Source organism: Bufo gargarizans, chromosome 3 (assembly GCF_014858855.1).
Source record: "Bufo gargarizans isolate SCDJY-AF-19 chromosome 3, ASM1485885v1, whole genome shotgun sequence".
NCBI lineage: Eukaryota > Metazoa > Chordata > Amphibia > Anura > Bufonidae > Bufo > Bufo gargarizans.
The window spans coordinates 104978279-105000578 of NC_058082.1; the positions used below are offsets into that span (position 1 = coordinate 104978279).

The following is a 22300-nucleotide window of genomic DNA, read 5'->3' on the forward strand; positions in this document are numbered from 1 at the left end:
CCAGGACATGAAGATCTTAATAAATATCTTGGCAGATAGACTAGGAATATTATTGCGGTCACTGATAGGTCCTTCCCAGGTAGGATTCATAAAAGGCCAATCGGCGGTGGCCAACGTTAGGAAGGTTCTGGCTACCAACACCGTCCCCATCCAGATACAGCTCCCATTTTGCTAGCCTTGGACGCTGAAAAAGCTTTTGATACCGTCAGATGGGACTGGCTGGGGGCGTTGTTGGACAGATTCCAGATCTTTGGCAACATACGCATCTTCCTAAAAGGTCTTTACACTAGCCCAGGGATGGGCAAACTGCGGCTCTCCAGCTGTTGTAAAACTGCCAATCCCATCATGCCCTGCTGTAGGCTGATAGATGTAGGCAGACTGGGCATGATGGGATTTGTAGTTTTACAACAGCTAGAGAGCCGCAGTTTGTCCATCCCTGCACTAGCCCAATTGCGAGAATACACACAGGAGGTTTTCTGTCCCCCATTTTCCCGCTCCAAAGAGGTACCAGACAGGGGTGTCCTTTATCCCCGTTGCTATTTGACTTAGCCTTAGAACCCTTAGCTAGACTCTTGGAGGACTCTGACTTATATTCGGGTATTAGAGTAGGTAAGAAAGAGGTCAAATTAGCATTATATGCTGATGACATATTGATATTTATGTCAACTCCTCAGCAGCACTTGGGTCCATTGGTAGATCAGCTTCAACGTTTTGGCCTTCTCTCAGGATATAACATCAGCTCCTCCAAGAGTGAAACTTTGGAGCTACATGCCAAAAACCCTCCTAGCCTTTGGCTATCGAGTGGTTTCACTCATACTACAGTTAAACAATATATAACATACCTGGGGTTAAGGATTGGTAGGCTACTTAGCTCATTGTATACCCTCAATTATCCACCATTGATTGGAAAGATAACGGCGGAATCAGAAAAATTGCATAATCTTCCCTTGTCTTTATTAGGCAGATGTCATTTGATCAAAATGATGAGTTTCTCCAAACTATTGTACCCCCTTCAAACTCTCCCAATCTTGCTAAAACATGGCAACGTTAGCATCTTGAACAAGGCTTTCACTAGATTCATATGGGCAGGTAATTGTCCCCGGATCTCTTTGCAAAAACTAATGCTCTGGAAGGTGGAGTAAAGTTCCCAAATATCAGGGGATATAACTTAACCTGCCTAATGAGGCGCATCTTGGACTGGGTACCCAACACAGATCATTTCTCCAACAGAGAATTGGAACAGAATCTGGTGGATCCCTGGGATTTGGTATCTTGCTTACATTCCAACCTAGCAGGGCTTCCCCCGGAAATTAAGAATTCAATATTGATAAAAGACACGATAGCGGCTTAGAAAGCAATCGGTAAGTCGTTTGGACTGTCTCATTCATTATCTAAAGGGATGCTGTTGTGGAACCATCCGGAGTTTCCCCAGGGGAGGCACGCAAGTTTCTCCAGAAACTGGATATCAGCAAAGATAGTTAGAACACAGGGGGGGAATAATGGCTGTCTCCCAGAGAACTGAAGAAAAAAATATCAGCTACCGGATTCCCACTTTTTGCATATTATGCAGGTTTTGGGTTTCTGCAGACATAGGGCCAGATATATCATTAGGCAAAGTCACTTTTGTGGAGTGGAAAAGTCGCATAAAAGTCCCAAAGGCTAAAACTGCGCACAAATTTGCGACTTTTTTCTGCTCTGCACTATGCTCGCCAGTTTTCTGAAAGTGGGCGTGTTTTCGTATGTAAATGAATCTCTAGACAGATTTACTATTGGGACTTTTTTAAAAAGTCGCAAAAAAGTCGCAACTTCACTCCAGTGAGGACCATGCTTATCTTATGAGACTTTTTAATAGAACATGCGACTTTTTCATAAAGATGTGCGACTTTTGTAAAGCTGCTTACTGACGGATAAACTGCTACCGTCAAACCACATTTATTACAGTCTTAAAGGGGCGATCATAAATCTGACTTGGCTAAAACTGACTTTAGCCATATGTGAAAGTGGAGTGAGCTGTCAGAGTAATGATAAATCTGGCCCATAGGGTGCGGGACTTGTCAAAGGAGGCAACTTCAAGCTCTTTTGATGATATTAGGGCACTCTTTGCGATTGGTCACGCTCTCAGATCTATATAGGGCATTGTCTGGGAATATCACAAAAGTAAAACCATCTACACTTTTTAAGAAATGGGAAAGTATCACAATGGATGCTGAGATCGGGGAGAAAATCTTGGAGGGCTGGTCCAAGATTTGTCAATGTGTCATCAATGAAAGATGGCGGGAAACGTATTTCAAAATGATGCACAATGCCATTTATGGCACAATGCCTCAGGTTTCTAAATTTTGGGAAATAGTTCTACTATATATTAAATCATATTGGTCAGTGGATCTTGCCTTGGAACCCCAATCATTGCTGTTCCATTACATTCGCTTGCCCACGGACCAATCTTTTGGCCAAACAAAGGTTCCTCGCTTTCTTCACGCCATACTACTGGTGGCCAAGAGTTTTATTGCATAATTGGCTTTCTGGTAGCATGCCAGGGATGTCCATGGTGATCTCAGAGCTGAAACTATTACTGCGATATGAAAGGATTGAGGCAGAAAGAAAGCTCCGCCTCCAAATTCTTTGGGAAATGGAAAACTTTCCTCCACACACATTTTAGGCCTGCTGACATATCTGATTTGGTCAAGTCGTTTTAATATACCTCCTGGTATCTCACCTCCTCTCTTAGAGGCACCTTGGGTGTGCTTCAGGTATAACCTCACCTACCCCCATGTGATGATTTTCCTTCCCTTTAGTTACTTACCCCCAAAATGTTTATTGGCATTTAAACATTGTATTGTTGTTGTATCATTTATGAATCCTCAATGAGGATGAGTCCTCTGTACTGTGAAATGCTCAGAGTTTGTATTGCATACTTTCTCGGGCACATGCTATTTAAGTAAATACTATGATATTGATTTGCCTTCAATAAATAGAATTGGAAAAAAAAAATATATTTTACAGAGCAAGCCTTCTACAAGATAATAAATATATTGATGAGAATAGGGGCCAATACTGACCCCTGAGGTACCCCACTAGTGACAGTGACCCAATCTGAGTGTGCACCATTAATAACCACCCTCTGTTTTCTATCACTGAGCCCGTTACTTACCCACATACAGACATTTTCTCCCAGGTGGGCAGATGCCCAGAGGACCGCCCATGCCCTCCTCTCTGCTGCTGACTGGGTACATAATAAACTCTCAGAAGTAATTAATGCTGTAGGGATCATGTAGCCGGCCAATCAATCCATCAGTGGTGGTCGTGCTTGCACACTATAGGAAAAAGTGCCAGCCTCTCTGGTGGCACAGGCCGTGGGAGCGCACATAGGCTGGTGCTTTTTTCTATAGTATGCAAACACGGCCACAGCTGATGGATTGTAGGGTGGTCGTAACTATGGATACGAGCAGTGTAAAATGTGATGGAAAAATTAATGAAGCCAGCAAAGGAAGCAATATGGATAATACAAATACATTAGTAAGTGGCTTGTATTAACCTTCTGTACATAATAAATGCTAGTTGCTGAAGTGAGACAACCCCTTTAATTATCAGAAATAGGGTCTGTCATTACTTTATTCTCTTAGTATATGGTGATGTATGGCATCTAGACCAAGCGATTTGTCTATTTTTATCTTTTTAAGGTTCGGCTACACCATGACATGTGTCGCGTGACATGAAAGTCACGCAACATTTGAGATAATGATTGTCAATGGTGTTGCAATGTGACACGTGACATGCTGCAAAAAGTCCAGACCTGATAGATTTTGTGGCACACATCACAAGTCGTGCGGGACTTTTCCTCAATTCAGTGTAATGAAAGCGACGTGCGACACGCAACTCGCCTGTGACTTGGCTGTGTTTTACTGAAATCAAGTCCTACAGGTCCTTCTCAAAAAATTTGCATATTGTGATAAAGTTCATTATTTTCTGTAATGTACTGATAAACATTAGACTTTCATATATTTTAGATTCATTACACACCAACTGAAGTAGTTCAAGCCTTTTATTGTTTTAATATTGATGATTTTGGCATACAGCTCATGAAAACCCAAATTTACTATCTCAAAAAATTAGCATATTTCATCCGACCAATAAAAGAAAAGTGTTTTTAATACAAAAAAAGTCAACCTTCAAATAATTATGTTCAGTTATGCACTCAATACTTGGTCGGGAATCCTTTTGCAGAAATGACTGCTTCAGTGCGGCGTGGCATGGAGGCAATCAGCCTGTGGCACTGCTGAGGTGTTATGGAGGCCCAGGATGCTTCGATAGCGGCCTTAAGCTCATCCAGAGTGTTGGGTCTTGCGTCTCTCAACTTTCTCTTCCCAATATCCCACAGATTCTCTATGGGGTTCAGGTCAGGAGAGTTGGCAGGCCAATTGAGCACAGTAATACCATGGTCAGTAACCATTTACCAGTGGTTTTGGCACTGTGAGCAGGTGCCAGGTCGTGCTGAAAAATGAAATCTTCCTCTCCATAAAGCTTTTCAGCAGATGGAAGCATGAAGTGCTCCAAAATCTCCTGATAGCTAGCTGCATTGACCCTGCCCTTGATAAAACACAGTGGACCAACACCAGCAGCTGACATGGCACCCCAGACCATCACTGACTGTGGGTACTTGACACTGGACTTCAGGCATTTTGGCATTTCCCTCTCCCCAGTCTTCCTCCAAACTCTGGCACCTTGATTTCCGAATGACATGCAACAGTCCAGTGCTGCTTCTCTGTAGCCCAGGTCAGGCGCTTCTGCCGCTGTTTCTGGTTCAAAAGTGGCTTGACCTGGGGAATGCGGCACCTGTAGCCCATTTCCTGCACACGCATGTAAACGGTGGCTCTGGATGTTTCTACTCCAGACTCAGTCCACTGCTTCCGCAGGTCCCCCAAGGTCTGGAATCGGTCCTTCTCCACAATCTTCCTCAGGGTCTGGTCACCTCTTCTCGTTGTGCAGCGTTTTCTGCCAGACTTTTTCCTTCCCACAGACTTCCCACTGAGGTGCCTTGATACAGCACTCTGGGAACAGCCTATTCGTTCAGAAATTTCTTTCTGTGTCTTACCCTCTTGCTTGAGGGTGTCAATGATGGCCTTCTGGACAGCAGTCAGGTCGGCAGTCTTACCCATGATTGCGGTTTTGAGTAATGAACCAGGCTGGGAGTTTTTAAAAGCCTCAGGAATCTTTTGCAGGTGTTTAGAGTTAATTAGTTGATTCAGATGATTAGGTTAATCGCTCGTTTAGAGAACCTTTTCATGATATGCTAATTTTTTTAGATAGGAAATTTGGGTTTTCATGAGCTGTATGCCAAAATCATCAATATTAAAACAATAAAAGGCTTGAACTACTTCAGTTGGTGTGTAATGAATCTAAAATACATGAAAGTCTAATGTTTATCAGTACATTACAGAAAATAATAAACTTTATCACAATATGCTAATTTTTTTAGAAGGACCTGTACATACATAGTTATGTCACATGTCTTTTTGCCATGTAGCCTAACCCTAATACACAGCTGCACTTCTTCCTGTGTCAGCTGCATTTTTTTCTAAATATCTGTGAAAACTGTTTTTTCCCATCTAAAGGGCAATTTCACATGAGCAGATTCAGTGCGGGGAATACGCCCCATGTGACAGCAGCATTTATAAGGGTCTATTCACACGATCATATCAATGGGTATACATCTGTTCCGCAATTTTCTGGAACGGGTGCGGACCCATTCATTTCAATGCTTAGTGCTGTCCGCATCCTTGGTTCCATCACGTGGCCCCGCAAAAATATAGAGCATGTCCTATTCTTGTCTGCAATTGCGGACAAGAATAGGTATTTTCTATATAGCACCGGCCATGTGCGGTCCGCATAATGCGGAACACCTGCGGCCAGTATCTGTGCAATTTGCGGACCACAAAACACTTACGGTCGTGTGAATGGAGCCTAATGCAGTGAGTTTGTGTCACAGGAGCGGTGTTCAATATGGAACATACTGCTGACACAAAGAGTGTATTTCACGGACTAAGGCCTCCTGCACACGAACTTGTGCTGCCCGTTGCCGTATTGCAGACCGCATTTGCGGATCCGCAATACACTGGCACCGTTCTGTGGGCTTCCGCATCACGGATGCGGACCCATTCACTTCAATGGATCCGCAAATCCGGAGATGCGGAAAAGTGCGGAACGGAAGCACGGAACGGAACCCTACGGAAGCACTACGGAGTGCTTACGTAGGGTTTCGTCCCATACTTCCGTTCCGCAAAAAAAGTCCTATCATTTTGTGGAATGGGCGGATCACGGACCCATTAAAGTGAATTGTTCCGCAATCTGCTGCGGCTGCCCCACGGTCGGTGTTCGTGCATTGCAGCCCGCATTTTGTGGGAGGCCTAAATACGCCTATGTGTAATTGCTTTAAAAAAATGTCAAAACACCAAAAAAAACGCCAACAGCTTCAACATGCTGCGTTTGAAAAACACACGACAGAGACCCAAAGAATGCCACCTAATTAACAAAAACTCCTCTATAAAAAAAAAAAAAAACTCTTGTGTTGTCTGGAATCTATATTTCCCATAGATCTTCATCTAACTTCTGAAGTAAAAAAAAAAGAAGGGCACTAAAAATGCAAAAATGCTGAAAACTGGCATGTGTGAACCCACTCTAAGGCCTCTTTCACACGAGCAATATGGATTGTGTTGGGATCTGTACAGGAAAAAACTGATGGTTTTGCTCAATCTGCTTTTTCTGTGATTTCGTTCAGTGTGTGTGTTTTTTCGGAGCAGATGCAATCAGTTTTGATGTTTTTCACGCTCATGAAGAAACACTAAGGGCTCTTTCACACGAGCGGATCCCGTGCGGGTAATCCGCTGCGCGAAAGAGAGCCAAGCCCCGCTCAGCAGAGACACGGAGCAGTAACATGATTGATAATGCTCTTTGCCTCTCTGTGATCTTTTTACTACAAAATCACAGTGAGATAAAGTTGTCGCACGGGATCCGCTCATGTGAAAGAGCCCTAAAGAATAAGAATCTACATCTCCAACCATCCGTGAAGACCGCATTGCATCCGGATTCCTTCCTCTTTTCACACAGCCCCATTCCCTTCTATGGAGTCAGAACTACGTAAAAAATACGCACAATATAGAACATGATGCAATATTTACTGTACGCAAGAGCTGAGGCGCGAAAAAAAGAATCCCATCTGACGGAAAAGTTGCTGTTAACATTACATAGACAATCCATGGCTATTGGTTCGGACATGCTGGATCTTTTTTCATAGTCAAGGCTCCGAGGGCTACAGTATTTACACTTCTGAAAATTCAGGGAAGGTCAATAAAACCACAAAAGGTGAGACTACTTCTACTTCACAGCAGAGTGTACACACATTATACGTTATTATGTTATATATCGCACATCCTTGAGAATCTCAGTGCGCTGACAATAAAGCTGTTCCTGGCTTCTGCCCACCTCCATGCTAGCGAGCAATGGAAACTTTCCTGTCTATAAAACAATAAGAACTTCAAAACTGCCCCGTAACCCATAGCAACGCGAATCCTGCCGAGGCTTCTGACCTTCTGCCAGCGCGAGTCTTTCTGGGTAATGTAGTACGTTCTAACAGAGCGTACAGCCTGCTGATCCCGTGCGGAAACTACAACTCCCAGGTAGCACCGCGCAAAGCTTTTGTTGTTGTGGGACAGCTGATTTCTGAGTGCGGGGGTAAGAGGTTTTGTTTTGTTGCTATATAGGGGGGTGTTGTGTGCAGTGCCGCCGGGTGTATGAGGGCGGGTGGGTGCCCGGGTTGGAGAACAGGGCGACCTGAGGTGATGTGCTTCAGTGAAGCGGGGACATGAGTGCTGCGCAGCAAGTCTCCTGCTGCTGTATAGGCCTCGCACTGGCGGCTGCGGGGAGGAGATGCCAAAGCACAGCGACTTGGAGTTTCCTCTCCACCATATGTTTGGCTCCAAGACCCGTGAGGGAGTTTAGGATGATGTAAAAAATCCCCTCCCCCCACTATAAGATAATGCCTGGCTGCAACTACTACTCCCATAGTGGTGGGCAGCCAGTTTCCCTGTGCTCCTGAATGGCAGGTCTGCCCAGAGCTGCACCACAGATACCATAGTTCACACTCCCGACCTGTATATCTGCACCAAAATGTGCTGCAGATTTTAGCCACCAAGACGTTACATGTGAACCTAGCCTGGAGTCTGGTACCGCTGGGTGACGGACGCAGCGATGATGGGTATAGGAGCTGTCACCAAGCTTTCCCTGGCAGGGGTTGTCCACGATCAGAAAAATATGGCTGCTTTCTTCCAGAAACAGCACCACACCTGTCCGCAGGATGTGCGTGGTATTGCAGCTGAGCCCCATTCACTTAGTGTGGAGCTGAGCTGACATGGACAGGTGCGCCAGGCAATACCCTTAGTAAATGTGCCCCAATGACTGCACCTTGGAAAATTGTGGGCCATGGTCGCTGCTGCCAGGCTGTGTTTCTGATACAATGCACATCTAGTACGCAGTTTTCTGAAGACGTTCCCCACCGTATGCGTCAGTGACGTATCGGTAATGTGTCTGATAAATGGTGCTTCAACATTGGGGTCTCAGCAGTCAGTACCCCATAAGGTGATTGCACATGACTGTGTATTCTGAGGAATGCAGCTACACAAAATACGGATACTGTTTGTGTGAGGTCTGCATTTTATTGTGAACCAATTGACTTGAGTGAGTCCGCGGTCCGCATTTGCGGCAAAGAATAGGACATGATCTTTTGCGGAACGGAAGTGGGAAAAAAACACAATGTCTTCTCTGTGCCATCCGCATCCATATGTCTCTGTGCCATCCGCATCCATATGTCTCTGTGCCATCCGCATCCATATGTCTCTGTGCCATCCGCATCCATATGTCTCTGTGCCATCCGCATCCATATGTCTCTGTGCCATCCGCATCCATATGTCTCTGTGCCATCCGCATCCATATGTCTCTGTGCCATCCGCATCCATATGTCTCTGTGCCATCCGCATCCATATGTCTCTGTGCCATCCGCATCCATATGTCTCTGTGCCATCCGCATCCATATGTCCATTTTGCAAAAGATAGAAAATGTCCTATACTTTGAATTTCTTGCAGGAAACAGAAGGCATAAAGAGTACCTTCCGTTTTTTTTGTTTGCGGATCGATTGAAATGAATGGTTCAGTATACGGTCCGTATACGGAACGCAAAAAAAAAAAGAGGCCTAATTTATTATGTGTTTAATGCCTCATAATTAGAGATGAGCGAACTTCTGTTTTAAGTTCGGCGTCTAAAGTTCGGGGGCGGGTTAGCGGAGAATCCCGATCTGGAACCGGATATGGATTCCGACTTCCGTTGTGGTCCGTGGTAGCGGAATCAATAATCGGCCATTATTGATTCCGCTACCACGGACCACAACGGAAGTCGGAATCCATATCCGGTTCCAGATCGGGATTCTCCGCTAACCCGCCCCCGAACTTTAGACGCCGAACTTAAAACAGAAGTTCGCTCATCTCTACTCATAATACATCCCTGTCTTGCCGTGTGCCAGAAACCGAAGTCTTCAATAGTGTCTTAGGGGACTTAGTAAAGGTCCCCCAATGAGTCTGCAACAGAATGTGGACACCAAACGGACCACATATGTATTTTGCAGATCCGCGGTTTGCGGACCACTAAATTCGTACAGTTGTGTAAATGCACCCTTAGGGCCCCAATGCAAGGGCAACATCCAGCCAGATCCAGACCCATTCAAGTGGAATCAGTCCGCACCAGTCCTCACAAGTTCTATTTTTTTGCGGTGCCGAGGTCCGACACCTTGCATCCCCACCAGTCAACTGTCCATTAGCTTTGGCGCTGAAGCTGCACAGCTCCATTCACTGTGTAGTGGCCAGAGCTGGTTACTGCAGCACTGCTCCTGTTCACTTGAACTACACAATGGATGGAGCTGTGTAGTTTCAGCGCCTAGTTCTGGTGTCAACTGCTTGACATGAGATGGGAATACCCCTTTAAGTCATGTTTATGACGATGTATAGAAAACCTGTGTAGCAGTTTCTTTACATTTAGTAAAATGACATTTAGTACACCAGCGCAGAAGAAAAGGGATATTTATTGACTGCATTTTCTACCGAAATCATCATATTGTCTTAGGAATATGGCCGCAGTATACTTGCTATATAGAAAACAATAATAAACTGCTGTTGACAGATCCTTCCTGGTCCAGTCACACGGGGTGGATTGGTGCCATCCTAAATGGAAAATGTTGATTTAGATCCACTATTTGAAATAGATGCATCAAAAATGACACTGTGTGAACTTGGCCTTGAAGCACTTTTCGCACCTATACGTGTCAGCAGGGCATGTCTTAAAGTTCTTCATCAGTGGGGCTGTGTGGGTCTTCTCCATGGAACTGACTGTTCTCTGCATCAACATCATAAACCGCTATAATGTGTCCCTGAGTATATAATACTGCACTAGATGAATAGGTTGTGTGGTAAATTAACCCCTTGTCAACAGCCAAGATGTATGAATCCATAACTACAAGCCCATGCTGTGCCTCCCTCAGAAAGGTGGCATGTTCATTAGTTGGTAAGAACCTACTAACTTTGTGGGCAAAATGTACATAAATACTATAAAAGCCATAAAGGTATCTCGCCAAGTCCCACCCCACGTGCATGATATCAGATTATAGCCCCTATAAAATCAGACTGTTTTTGAAGATACAACTGGATGTGTCACCTATAATTTTTTTCTGCCAGTTAAAACCAGATAGCAGCACATATCCCTTTTTTCGAATCTGTTTTAATTTTTTGATTGCAGATTTTTTCAATTCTATTTCCAGAATATGATTATGGGGCGGCCATCTTGCCTGAGCTATTGTTTTACAGCAGCTACCAAGGGCCATAGACACAATTGTATGGACGTGACTTATAGGAGAGTTTTCTAGCCATGCTTTGTGACCTGTGCAGAGGTCAGGAAGGAGTAGATACGCTGTGACATCACCTACTGTGAATGGCGGATCCTGGGTTATCTATATATAGGCGATATCTGCCATGTTAATCCTACCTGTGATGATAATGAGATGACTGCTGAAAATTGATCTGTACAAACCAAGAAGCGGCGCCTATTATCAGGCTTAGGGCTTGTCCACACGAACGTGTGATGCCTGTTGCCGTATTGCGGATCCACAATACACGGGCACCGTTCCGTGGCCATTCCGCACAACGGATGCAGACCCATTGATTTCAATGGGTCCGCAAATCCGGAGATGCGGAACGGGACACTACGGAAGCACTACGGAGACCTTTATCTTTTTGCGGAAAGGAAGGATTGCGGACCCATTCAAGTGAATAAGTCTGCGATCCCTATACGCCTGCCCCACGGACGGTGCCCGTGCATCGTGGACCGCAATTTGCCATCCACAGCACAGGCTTCACACGTTCGTGTGAACAAGCCCTTACTCACCAGTGCGAAAACTGCAGGATTTTAGGATTTTTCCAGGTGTTGTGAAACTACAACTCCCAGCATGCACACTTGCTAAGCTGTTCTTGGAACTTTCACAGAAGTGAATGGAGCGTGGTGGCAGTCGTAGCTTCACCACAGCTGGAGTGGTGGAGGTTGCTGATCCCTGTAGTAGATCATTTTCCAATCACACATTCCCTTTAAGGAACTGCCGTCTTTTAGAATATAGGTGTCAGCAGTGATTTCTTGGGCAGAAAGTGAAGCGTTAATGCTGAATTTGGAGAGAGGAAAGGATGATTCATGACCTGGCAGAGTTCATGTAAAATATGGAAACAAGCTAAGCTTTGCCCACAGATGAAATACTGGTTCTTGTCCTTTGGTATTCGTTCAGAGTTTAATTGGGATTAAGAATATTAAAGTCAATTCATTATACAGCTTACATGGAGGACCCAGCGAAAACAGCTGTCAGAGGTTGGGACACAGGCGCAGTAAAACAAAGCAACAGATTCAATTTCTCCCTGTGAGATCTGGACGAGATCCAAGTGGCAAGCACCCATTGGCATTGAATGCGTGGCTCTATTAACTCATTTTTATAAAGAGACTGATGAACTATAAATTTAAGGGCCGGGCTATGCTTACTGAATATCACTGAAAACGGAACCCATGGAGCTGTATTTTATAGGCTTGTATTTCTATACAGACCACATCTATAACTATGCAGCACGTGTTGTCAGAGGATTTATCCTTCCAATAGAGTATGATCTATAATAGTGATGCAAATATACCGAAACTGGGTTTTCAAAAAACGTTTACATAATGGTTGTGCTTCTTTTTACAATCATAAATGTGGAGGAACAGGTCTTTTTTGGGCTTCCCTAATGTCTTTTTCAGCCATATTATTCCCTGTTTCAGCTGCACAGCTAGATGCATTTCTCTCACAAGCAAGGGGCCTTTTCTGGAATCTACCTCTACTGTATTGCTGTGATAACCTTTGCCTTTCTTCCCACTAGGTTTGTTTTTAGCTTTGGATCTCATGGAACAGAAAAGGAGGGATGAATGACACAGACACACAGGAGGTTCCTGTGATGTTCAGAAGCAGTGTAGAAGTAGTTCTTTTATCAGGCTCAGGATCTCATTTCCTGTGAGCCGTCTTCTGTGTCTCTGTTACCAGGGACGGATCTTGCCTGAGAACAGACAGTGGACCGCAGCGTAGGTGGAAGTGAGCCCTCTACTGGGCATGACTTTACAGCTTTTTTTCAGGTGGATGCAGGCATATTTTTAAAATGAAGTGATTTAGAAATGTGCTAGTTACATAATTATCTATTAAGTGAAATGAAATAGAGTGAAAGTACAGTGAATCTTTAAAGGGGTATTCCAACCTCAGTGCAAGCTTTCCCGACTTCCTACTGCCTGAATGCAGTGGTCGGAGATCAAGCGGGTTGTGCTACACTGTTTCTGAGGCTCCCATACAAGTAAATGGGAATTACAGAAAAGCATAGCACGGTGAGTGGCGCTGTTTGGCATCTCAGACCTTATGGAGCTTGGTGTTACACTATTCCTATATAACACAGGCTGCTCAGCTGTATCCATATGCCCTGGCTGCCAGTACTGGGTCAGTTGGCAGGATGCTCATTCTACAGAAGAAGTGTTCCCCTCATCTATCAGACATACATGGCATATCCTGTGGATATGCAGTAAATGTTTTAGATAGGAATACGCCATTCAGCTACTGCAGTCCTACATTTTGTGGCACGGTGTGGCTGAAGGTGGATGATATGGTTGTGTTCACGTCTGTAACTAGACACCCATTGAGTCCTTCAGGGGAATGGCTTTCCAGTCTGAAAAATAGAAGGAAATACCAAGCAGGTGGGACCCCCTCACCCTAATGATGCCCATATAGTCTATTAGGGGTAGTCCTGAATTTGCAAGTGTACATGGAAACCTTGTGGGCCAATGTGAAGATATTCTCCAAAATTAGATTTACGGTGTCACTTGGAGGTTTCCTTTAGTGAATGTGCTTTGAAATGTTTCTTGTTATTAAAGGGGATATTCCATAATTGATGGAAAAAATGAAAAACAGACATCATATAGGACATGACAATCTCTAACAAAGCTAGAACCAGCCCTGTACCTCACATGGATCCAGAGATCTCCACATTCATTGTTCAAATTGCTCTGCTAAATTCTCTTCAGACTGGCAGCTCAGGGGACGTGTCCTTTCTGCTGCAGCTCTCTCCCTATAACTGACACAGCTTCTTTCAGAAGATATGGCTGGTGGCAGTTGAAGATTTAGACTGAGCGCGTGCGACCATCTCAGTGAGGTGGATGGAGAAACAGCAAACAGCAGGTGGCGCTATACAGATACATTTTATTGAATTATTCAGCGGCTATACCAGATTTTTTATTACATGCAATTAAAAAGTATTCAGATCAAGATGCTGGTATGAAAAATGTAGAATATGATTTGTGTCAGAATACCTTTAATGCTTTATTAATGTACAAAATTGTTGCAGTGACTTGACTGGTTGTTGAAAGGATGAAAAGAACTGCAAATTTTATAAAGTCACAGCACCTCTCCCCCCTCCCCCAACTACTAACCTCTTCAGTGCCCACTGATCCAGCCTGTCATTGCTTACAAGCTGCCAGCAGTGATGTGCCATATAGGCATGTGACTGCTGCCGCCAGTCAGTGGTCTGAGCGCTAAAGTGCCATACTTACTGGTGTCATCAAGCTGTGTTGCTGTCATGGTATGTAATCACTGGCAGCTTAGACAAAGATGGTCTAGAGACTGCTGGTACATCTGCGCTGTATCATTTTGAGGTGAGTAGTATGTGTGTTTTTTTTTTTTTTTTTTGCTATAACGTATGTGCCTCTTTTTTTTCTCAACAACAGGACAGCCCATTTGAAGGGGTCTTCCAGCACATAAAACTGGTGACAGAGGGCCCAGCGTGGCTTAAAAACATGGAAGAATGAAAGTTCCTTTACTCACCAGTCTCGTGCCGCTGCCTTTCTGGTGCTGACTAGGTCCCTTATGCTCTCTACTTCCTGTTCCTGTCTGTACACACAGGAAATGCCTGCTCAACCAATCACTGACTGAGGCGGGTCACTGCTGTGGCCAATGATTGGCTGAGATAGCTTTCGCAGGCATTTCATGCGTTTCAAGATGGGAGCAAGAAGTGGAGGACAAGGTAGGTTAGTATCGGTTCTTTCATGTTTTTAAGCCCCCCCCCCAGCCCACTGCCACAATTTTTTTATGTAATGTCTACATTTTCTTTGTACAGTAAATGAAAATAACGGCTTTATCTACTGTCATCCATAGGTGCGAGAAAGTGAGCATCATGGAGGATTCTTCCTTATCTCAGGTGTCATGTGTCAGCTTTTTGAATGTGACCCAAACATATGTGCCCAGTACCAAAGTGGAATGCCACTACACCCTGCCAGCCGGTATGAAGGGTTCTACCAGTGACTGGATCGGCATTTTTAAAGTGAGGAAGTAGGCCTTTGTTTTGTAAATAAATTTGTCTACTTGTTCAAAAACTGGTCACTAAAATGAATTAATAAATCAGTAAAATTTGTTATACATGTTCCTGAGGGTTAACGGGGTTGTCCCTTTAAGACAATGTATCCCCATCCAAAGGATAGAGATAAGTGTCTGATCATCAGGGGTCCGATTGCTGGGGCTCCCACCGTTCATCAGACACTTATCCCTATCTTCTAGATGGGGATAAGTTGCCTTAATTGGACAACCCCTTTAAGCAATATGGCCACCATTTACTTTACAGTGACAGACAGTCACTTTTCCAGACTACTAAATGATGTTTAGCTAGCCAGAAATCTAGGAAGACGAGACAAACCCTGAAGGCCATAGTATTGTTCATTTTTTCCTAAAGTGCCTATATAAAAACAGACCTATATTTTTTTTTAACCAAGGGCTTAAAGGGGTTGTTCAGTTAAATCTCCCTGTAGCTCCAGGGCTGCCACTGCCAGTGGTTCCCATCAGTTCTGCGGCCATAGCATCCTGTAAGTCATTCACATTTGCTGCAGTCATTCACTTGCCTCAGTGGTCAGATGCTAAACATGCAAGCATTACCACTGAGGGCACTGAATGGCATCTGCAGTCATGTGAATGATGCACATGACGTTTTCCCTGCAGCACCAGAGGAGACCACTGGAGTCACTGAAGGATTTAAATTTCTTTGCTTTATAGAGTTTCCTGCTTATGGACAATTTTCTTGAAATCCCAGACAACCCCTTTATGAAAATCTTTTATATATTTTAAGAGGAAATGCACTTTATTTAAAAAAAATAATAATAATTATTATTTTTTTCACAATAGGTGGGAGCTTCTTCTATACGGGACTATGAAACCTTTGTCTGGGCAATGTCCTCTGAGGCACTTGCAAATGAAGCTCACTGCAGTGTTCAATTTCAAGGTCAGAATCAGAAATGTATGTTTTGGAAATAATGATTAAAAAGGTTTTCTATTTTTTTCTTACTGATGCTCTATTCTTTGGATAGGTCATCAGCATCTGATCGGCAAAGGTCTGACACCTAAGACCCCCGCCGATCAGCTGTTTGAAAAGGCTGTGGCGTTCACAGTAGCACGGCGGCCTTCTCGCTGCTTCCCACGGGCCAAGACTATGTCACGTGGCCTGGGCGCACTTCAGCCCCACTCACTGGCTTGCGGGAAGCAGCAAGATGGCCGCGGCACTACTACAAGCGCCGCTGCCTTCTCAAACAGCTGATTGGCAGGGGTCTCGGGAGTCAGACCCCCGCTGACCAGATTCTGATGACCTATTAAGAAAAAGGTAGAAAACCCCTTTAACATATTACAGAACAGACTGTGTTTGTATTGTGGAGCAAGACTTATATTTGGTACAGGATTTATATTTCTATTACATATAGAAATTACAGGGGTTGTCTCATCTCAGACGATGGGTATATATCGACAGGATATGCCCCCATTGTCTCATAGGTGCGGGTCACTTCTCCCTATTAACTTCTATGGGGAGAGCGCTTGGTGGTGGCTGGACCGGAGTCCTCCAGCCACCACTTAGCGGGGCTCTGTTCCCAATATACAGTGGCGATCAAAATTTCCGAAATGTCAAGGTCATAGTGTAGTCCTATGTGAATATATCCTAACATGACTAAAATAGCAGTATTTTAAGATTATTTTATAAATTGTATTTATTCTAAAGCACATAATAAAAATGTAAATGAGATAATTGAAAAAGAACACTGATCAAAATTAGAGAACACTTTCAGATACCTGGTGCTAATTTATTTAATGGGGCTCTGCAGGTTTTTTTTACTGTTGATCTGTCCTCTGGATAGATCATCACCATCTGCTAGGCGGGGGTCCGACACCCGAGACCCCTGCTGATCAGCTGTTTAAGAAGGCAGCGGCACTCCAGGAACGCTACGGCCTTCTCGCTGTTTACTGCAGGCCTAATGACATCCTGACTAGTTTTACTGGCCTGGGCGGGGCTAAGCTCCATTCAAGTAAACAGAGCTTAGCCCCGCCCAGGCCATTGATACTAGTCGTGATGTCACTGGGCCTGCGGTAAACAGCGAGAAGGCCACGGCGCTACTGCCGCTGCCTTCTCAAACAGCTGATTGACAGGGGTCCCGGGTGTCGGACCCCCGCCGATCAGATGCTGATGATCTATCCAGAGGATAGATCATCAGTTTAAAAAAACTTCAGAACCCCTTTAATGATCTGACAAACCCTATTTAACTGGCAGCCTAACTTTCCAGTTTTCACTGACTTTGCCAAAATGGTGTGCCGTTCCAAAGTGACTGCAACCCTCCGGCAGCAGGTTGTCCAGATGAAGGCCAAAGGGGTGACCCTATCAGCCATAGCAAGAAAAGTTAGTCGTTCCAAGTCTGTGATTTCTAGAATATTGCATCTTTACAACATCACAAACTCATTCAAGTCCCCCAAGAAGGCTGGTTGCCCTCGAAAGACAAATGCAAGAGAGGACAGGATTAGGGATCGACCGATTATCGGAAGTACCGATATTAAAGATTTTGCACAATATCGGTATCGGCATCTAACTATGACGATAATGCGTATAAAGCAAATACTAGTGAGCGCTTATGGAAGCGCTCACTAGTATGCATCGGGTGCTGGGAGCAGGGAAGAAGTGCAGCGAGCGCTCCCGATACTCACCCTCCCTGGTCTTCTTTGATGGGGCCCACGCTGCACTGTCCTGACCCCTGACAACATCAGGATGTAGTGCACACACTATGACCAGACTCTGCACGCTATCAGGTGACAGTGCAGCACGGGCCGGAGAACACAGGGGAGCGCAACACCGGACCTGGACATAAAGAGGAGCCGCGGCGCAGGAGAGGTAAGGATTTTTATTTATTTTATTCATCTGAGGGTCTGATAAGGGTTAAAGTCTGATCTGAGGTCTGATAGGGGTTAATAAAGTCAGTAAGAAGGGGGGATGGTGTGGAAATTGGCATTTGGCACTAGTATATCATAAATGTAAATTATAAATTCACTACCAACTAAGGGCTTTATTAATTTATAATTTACCGAATATTTATAATATACTAGTGCCAAATGCAAATTTCCACCACCTCAGTGACTACCAACTAATATAATATATATTATAATATATAAAATATCGGTATAGATCATCGGCTATCGGCCTGAAAGTTCACGGATTATCGGTCCAAAAAATCAATATCAGTCGATCCCTAGACAGGATAATGCGTAGAATCTCCATGAGTAATCTTTTCAACACTGCAGCTGGAATTGCTCGCCAGTTCAACACTGACCAGGGTAAGGATCTGTCTTGTCATACAATGTCTCGACATTTAAGAGAATTTGGACTGAAAGCCCACTCTGCAGTGACCAAACCTCTCATTAGCAGAAAGAATGAAAAGGTAGACTCGCCTTTGCTGAGGAGCATGTTGTGTGGACAGAGGAGAAGTGCTCCAGAGTTCATTTTAGTGATGAAAGCAAGTTTAATGTATTTGGGTCTGATGGGAAACATTATGTTCGTCAACAAACTGGGGAAAGACTGAACCCAAAGTGTGTAAAGAAGTCAGTGAAAGGTGGAGGAGGAAGTGTCATGGTTTGGGGAATGTTTTCTGCAGAAGGAGTTGGACCTCTCATACAGCTACATGGCAGAGTGAATGCAAGTGTGTATCAGAACCTTCTTCAACAACACATGGTTCCTTCCTTGCGTTCATCACTCAATCCGCCAGCAATTTTCATGCAGGACAATGTCCCCTGTCAGACAGCAAAAGGGCTAAAGAAGTTCCTTGAAACTGAAAACATTGAAACAATGAAATGGCCAACCCAGAGTTCTGATCTAAACCCAATAGAAAACCTCTGGAAAATCCTTGGTGACAAAGTTATGGTCAAGAAACCCACAACAGTCACAGAACTGTTGAAGAGACTAGAAGAAGAGTGGACCAAAATCCCACCAGAGCAGTGTGAGAGACTAGTGATGTCCTATGGCCGCAGATGTGCTGAAGTCATTCAAAGCAGGGGCCTGTACACTTCCTACTGATTGGTGACTGGTGTATCATCAGGTTTTTAGAAAAATCAAGGTTTTATGTTGATATACTTTGGTTATTTTGGAAAACACTGTTCTAATGGCATGGTGTACCCCTTACAAAAAATCCTTCAAATGATGATCAATGTAGATTACTTTATTTCTGAAAAAATCAAGTGTTCATAAATTGTTCTCTAATTTTGATCGCCAGTGTAGGTGTGGGTCCCAGTGGTGGGACCTACACCTATAAGACAATGGGGGCATATCCTAGTGATTTAACTGCTTTAAGTAGGTCTCACACTGACACTTGTCATGCGACAGCTATGGCAGGCAGGATCTGATAGAAGTAAATGGGATTGCAGCGCAAGTCGCAAAAAAAAAACAACGCTGTTGGATTTTTATGCTGCATGCGCTGCAATCCCATTCATTTCTATAGGATCACTTGCCCTTAACAGTTGTCCTGAGACCAGTGTCACAGTGTAGCCCTAGCTTAAAGGGGTTTTCCAGGGTTTTAATATCGATGACCTATCCTCAATATCAGATCCGACACCCCTGCCAATCAGCTGGTTGAAGAGAAGGACGCGTTCTGTGCAATCGCAGCCTACCCTTCATTGTTTATCTGCTCGCCGTCCACATCACATCAGTGAGTATGGGATGGCTCATTCCTATACACTTGAATGGGAATGCTTGTAATTACAACTGCTCACCGCTGCGATATTGTAAACAATGAAGGGTTTGCAGAGAGCACATCCTTCTCTTTAACCAGCTGATCGGTAGGGGTGCCGGGTGTGTAGGTGGTGGTTACCACCTACTTTGTAGCCTCCCCACTGTCTCTCCCTAGGTGTCCTCCTCTCATTCACGCAGCATCGCTAGTACCTTATTAACATCCATAATTAACTCATATGCAGCTCTGCCTACTATAAGATACCCTTCCTCCAGGGCCACCTATAAGTAACTGGGTCATAAATAGTGGTGGACAAATCCAGGAGGCAGCTAACACCACAAGCAGCGCTGCAGATTGTAAGCGGCTAAAGCAGAATCACCTCTGTAATGTAAGATATAAGCAAGTTAACGATGACTTTCACCTCTCCTGACTGTTGAATTCCTTATAAAATAGACATTCTGATACATCTATCCTTAGAACTCAGTGTTGTCTGGTTCCTGTTATTTCTCCTAGAAATGTAGGAATACATGGACAGCTGGGTGTTACCAGATGTGGGTATGTCCCTACACAGTCTGACATTGTCCAGTGAGCGCTAGCTGTATCAGACTGATAGGGACGCACCCCTCAGACAAGTGATTGGAGACACCCAGTCGATTTAGTCACTGCAGTATTATAAAGAAAGACACGTCGAGTTCTTATTTTATGGGAAATAGAAGTATTGACTTAGACATGTCAGGAGAGATGAGGAGTCCCTTAAAGTAATTTCATGTCATGTTTTACAAAACGTTCCTTATCCCGCAGCCTGCTATTTACCACATCCTGGAGAGCAGCAATATAACTTTCGCTACGTGGATCACCATGGAGTTGTGAAAGGAATCAGTGAGTCTTTCGTGTTCAGTGTACCACGTCCCATAGAAGACTTGGTCACACTAGAAGATGAGGAGGCATCTCTGGACATGATCTTGGTCGTCCCTAAAGCTACTTTCTTGCAGGTACATTAATGTCTTATTACTTTTATGTTCATTGAAAATAGAAGCTGCCGTATGTATGTGTGAGAGTTCAGGCACAATTTTACCCATTATGTAATACTTCAAGAGGTTGTCAGACCCAAAGCTAAAATTAAGTAGGACTCTGATTGCATTTAAAATGAAAAAGCAAACAAACTGACCCTCTAACTTGCTTTCCAATCCAGTGGTGAGGGTTCCATCCCTGCTGCTGTGGACCAGAAGTTTGAAGTCCTGTCCTTCTTCACATGCTTCTGCTTCGCTGCTGCCATTCACTGGCCTCAACAGTGACATTTTCCAGAGCGACACATAACCTCAGAGGTTCAGTGGTCACACTTCTGGTCCACAGGTGGTTTGGAAGCAGTGAGGATGGGACCCTAAATGCTGGTGAGTTGGTTTCTTTATTTTAAATGCATACAAGGCCTTAAAGGGGTTGTATCATGTCAGCAAATGGTATTTATTGTGTAGACAAAGTTAATACAAGGCACTGATTGTCCACATTGCTTTCTTTGCTGGCTGGGCTAATTTCCCCATCACATTATACACTGCTCGTTTCCATGGTTACAACCACCCTGCAATCCAGCAGTGGTGGACATGCTTGCACACTATAGGAAAAAGCACCAGCCTCTCTGGTGGCCAGGACCGTGGGAGCACGCATGCATAGCAGCTTCCTTCCTGGCCACCTCATATCTGCGCTGCAGCTGTGGTTGTAAGGTTGTGACCCCTGGATACGAGCAGTGTATAATGTGATAGAAAAAATGAATCCAGCCAGCAAAGAAGACAATATGGACAATCACAATACATTAGTAAGTGCCTGGTATTAACTTTATAAAAACAAAATCTGATATTCACTAATAATTATTAGTGAATATCAGATTTTGTTTTTATAAAGAATAACGGTGACATTTATTCCATAAAGAGCACCTTTTATTCTTTATTATCCTGGAGTATTTGTTGTGTAGGGATTACTAGGGACCGGCTAGCACTAGGTTCGGGGACAGGGAACCTCCACCACTAGGGGGCCGCCCTGGGCACAGCAGACCTCTAGGGATTCTAGGGGTAGCTGGTTCTTGTTTCTAGCCCTGCAATTTAGCAGGCTAGAATTATTTCCCCGTACCCATCTATCTAATTAAGTGCATACCCTGTCACTACGTGTGTTTTTCCTCTTGGGGGTTACTACTCCCCCACTAAGTAACCTGAATAAATGTAGGTTTTTTTCACTGTTGGTATATACATTCCTATACCCACTTAAATATTTAATAAAGGTATTTTTAAAAAGTCACTTTCTATTGACATATGCCCTTACCTCAAAAATTAATGTGACAATATATCTCATTAAAAAATCTTCAATACTGTTAGTAAATACCAGCAGCAACATTTACTACCCTACAGTACATGTAAAACCAACTAGTAAAATATTTAGGAAGGTTTCTGTGTTTTTTTCCAGAATCCATTGGTTTTGGAACACAGGTTATTTAGGGTCAACAACGCAGAGGCTACTTTCAAACTTGCGGCAGAGTGATGCGGCAAACAGTTCCGTCGGCAATGTGCATGCAAACGGACAGCATTTGTAGACGGATCCAGATGTGGAACCGTCTTACAAATGCATTGCAAGAATGGATCCATCTCTCCGCATGTC

General features: G+C 44.1%; 1 protein-coding gene across 1 annotated transcript in view; it reads left to right on the forward strand.

The window, feature by feature from the left end:
- Nucleotides 1-7663: 7663 nt before the first annotated feature.
- The window catches only part of CALCOCO1 (calcium binding and coiled-coil domain 1), a 66910-nt gene continuing 52273 nt past the window's right edge, over nucleotides 7664-22300 (forward strand). Inside the window, exons 1-4 of the mRNA XM_044284962.1 lie at nucleotides 7664-7728; nucleotides 14796-14961; nucleotides 15813-15909; nucleotides 20459-20649. Coding sequence (XP_044140897.1) covers nucleotides 14815-14961; nucleotides 15813-15909; nucleotides 20459-20649 — 435 coding nt within the window. The 5' untranslated portion in view covers nucleotides 7664-7728; nucleotides 14796-14814. The remainder of the gene's footprint in view (nucleotides 7729-14795; nucleotides 14962-15812; nucleotides 15910-20458; nucleotides 20650-22300) is intronic.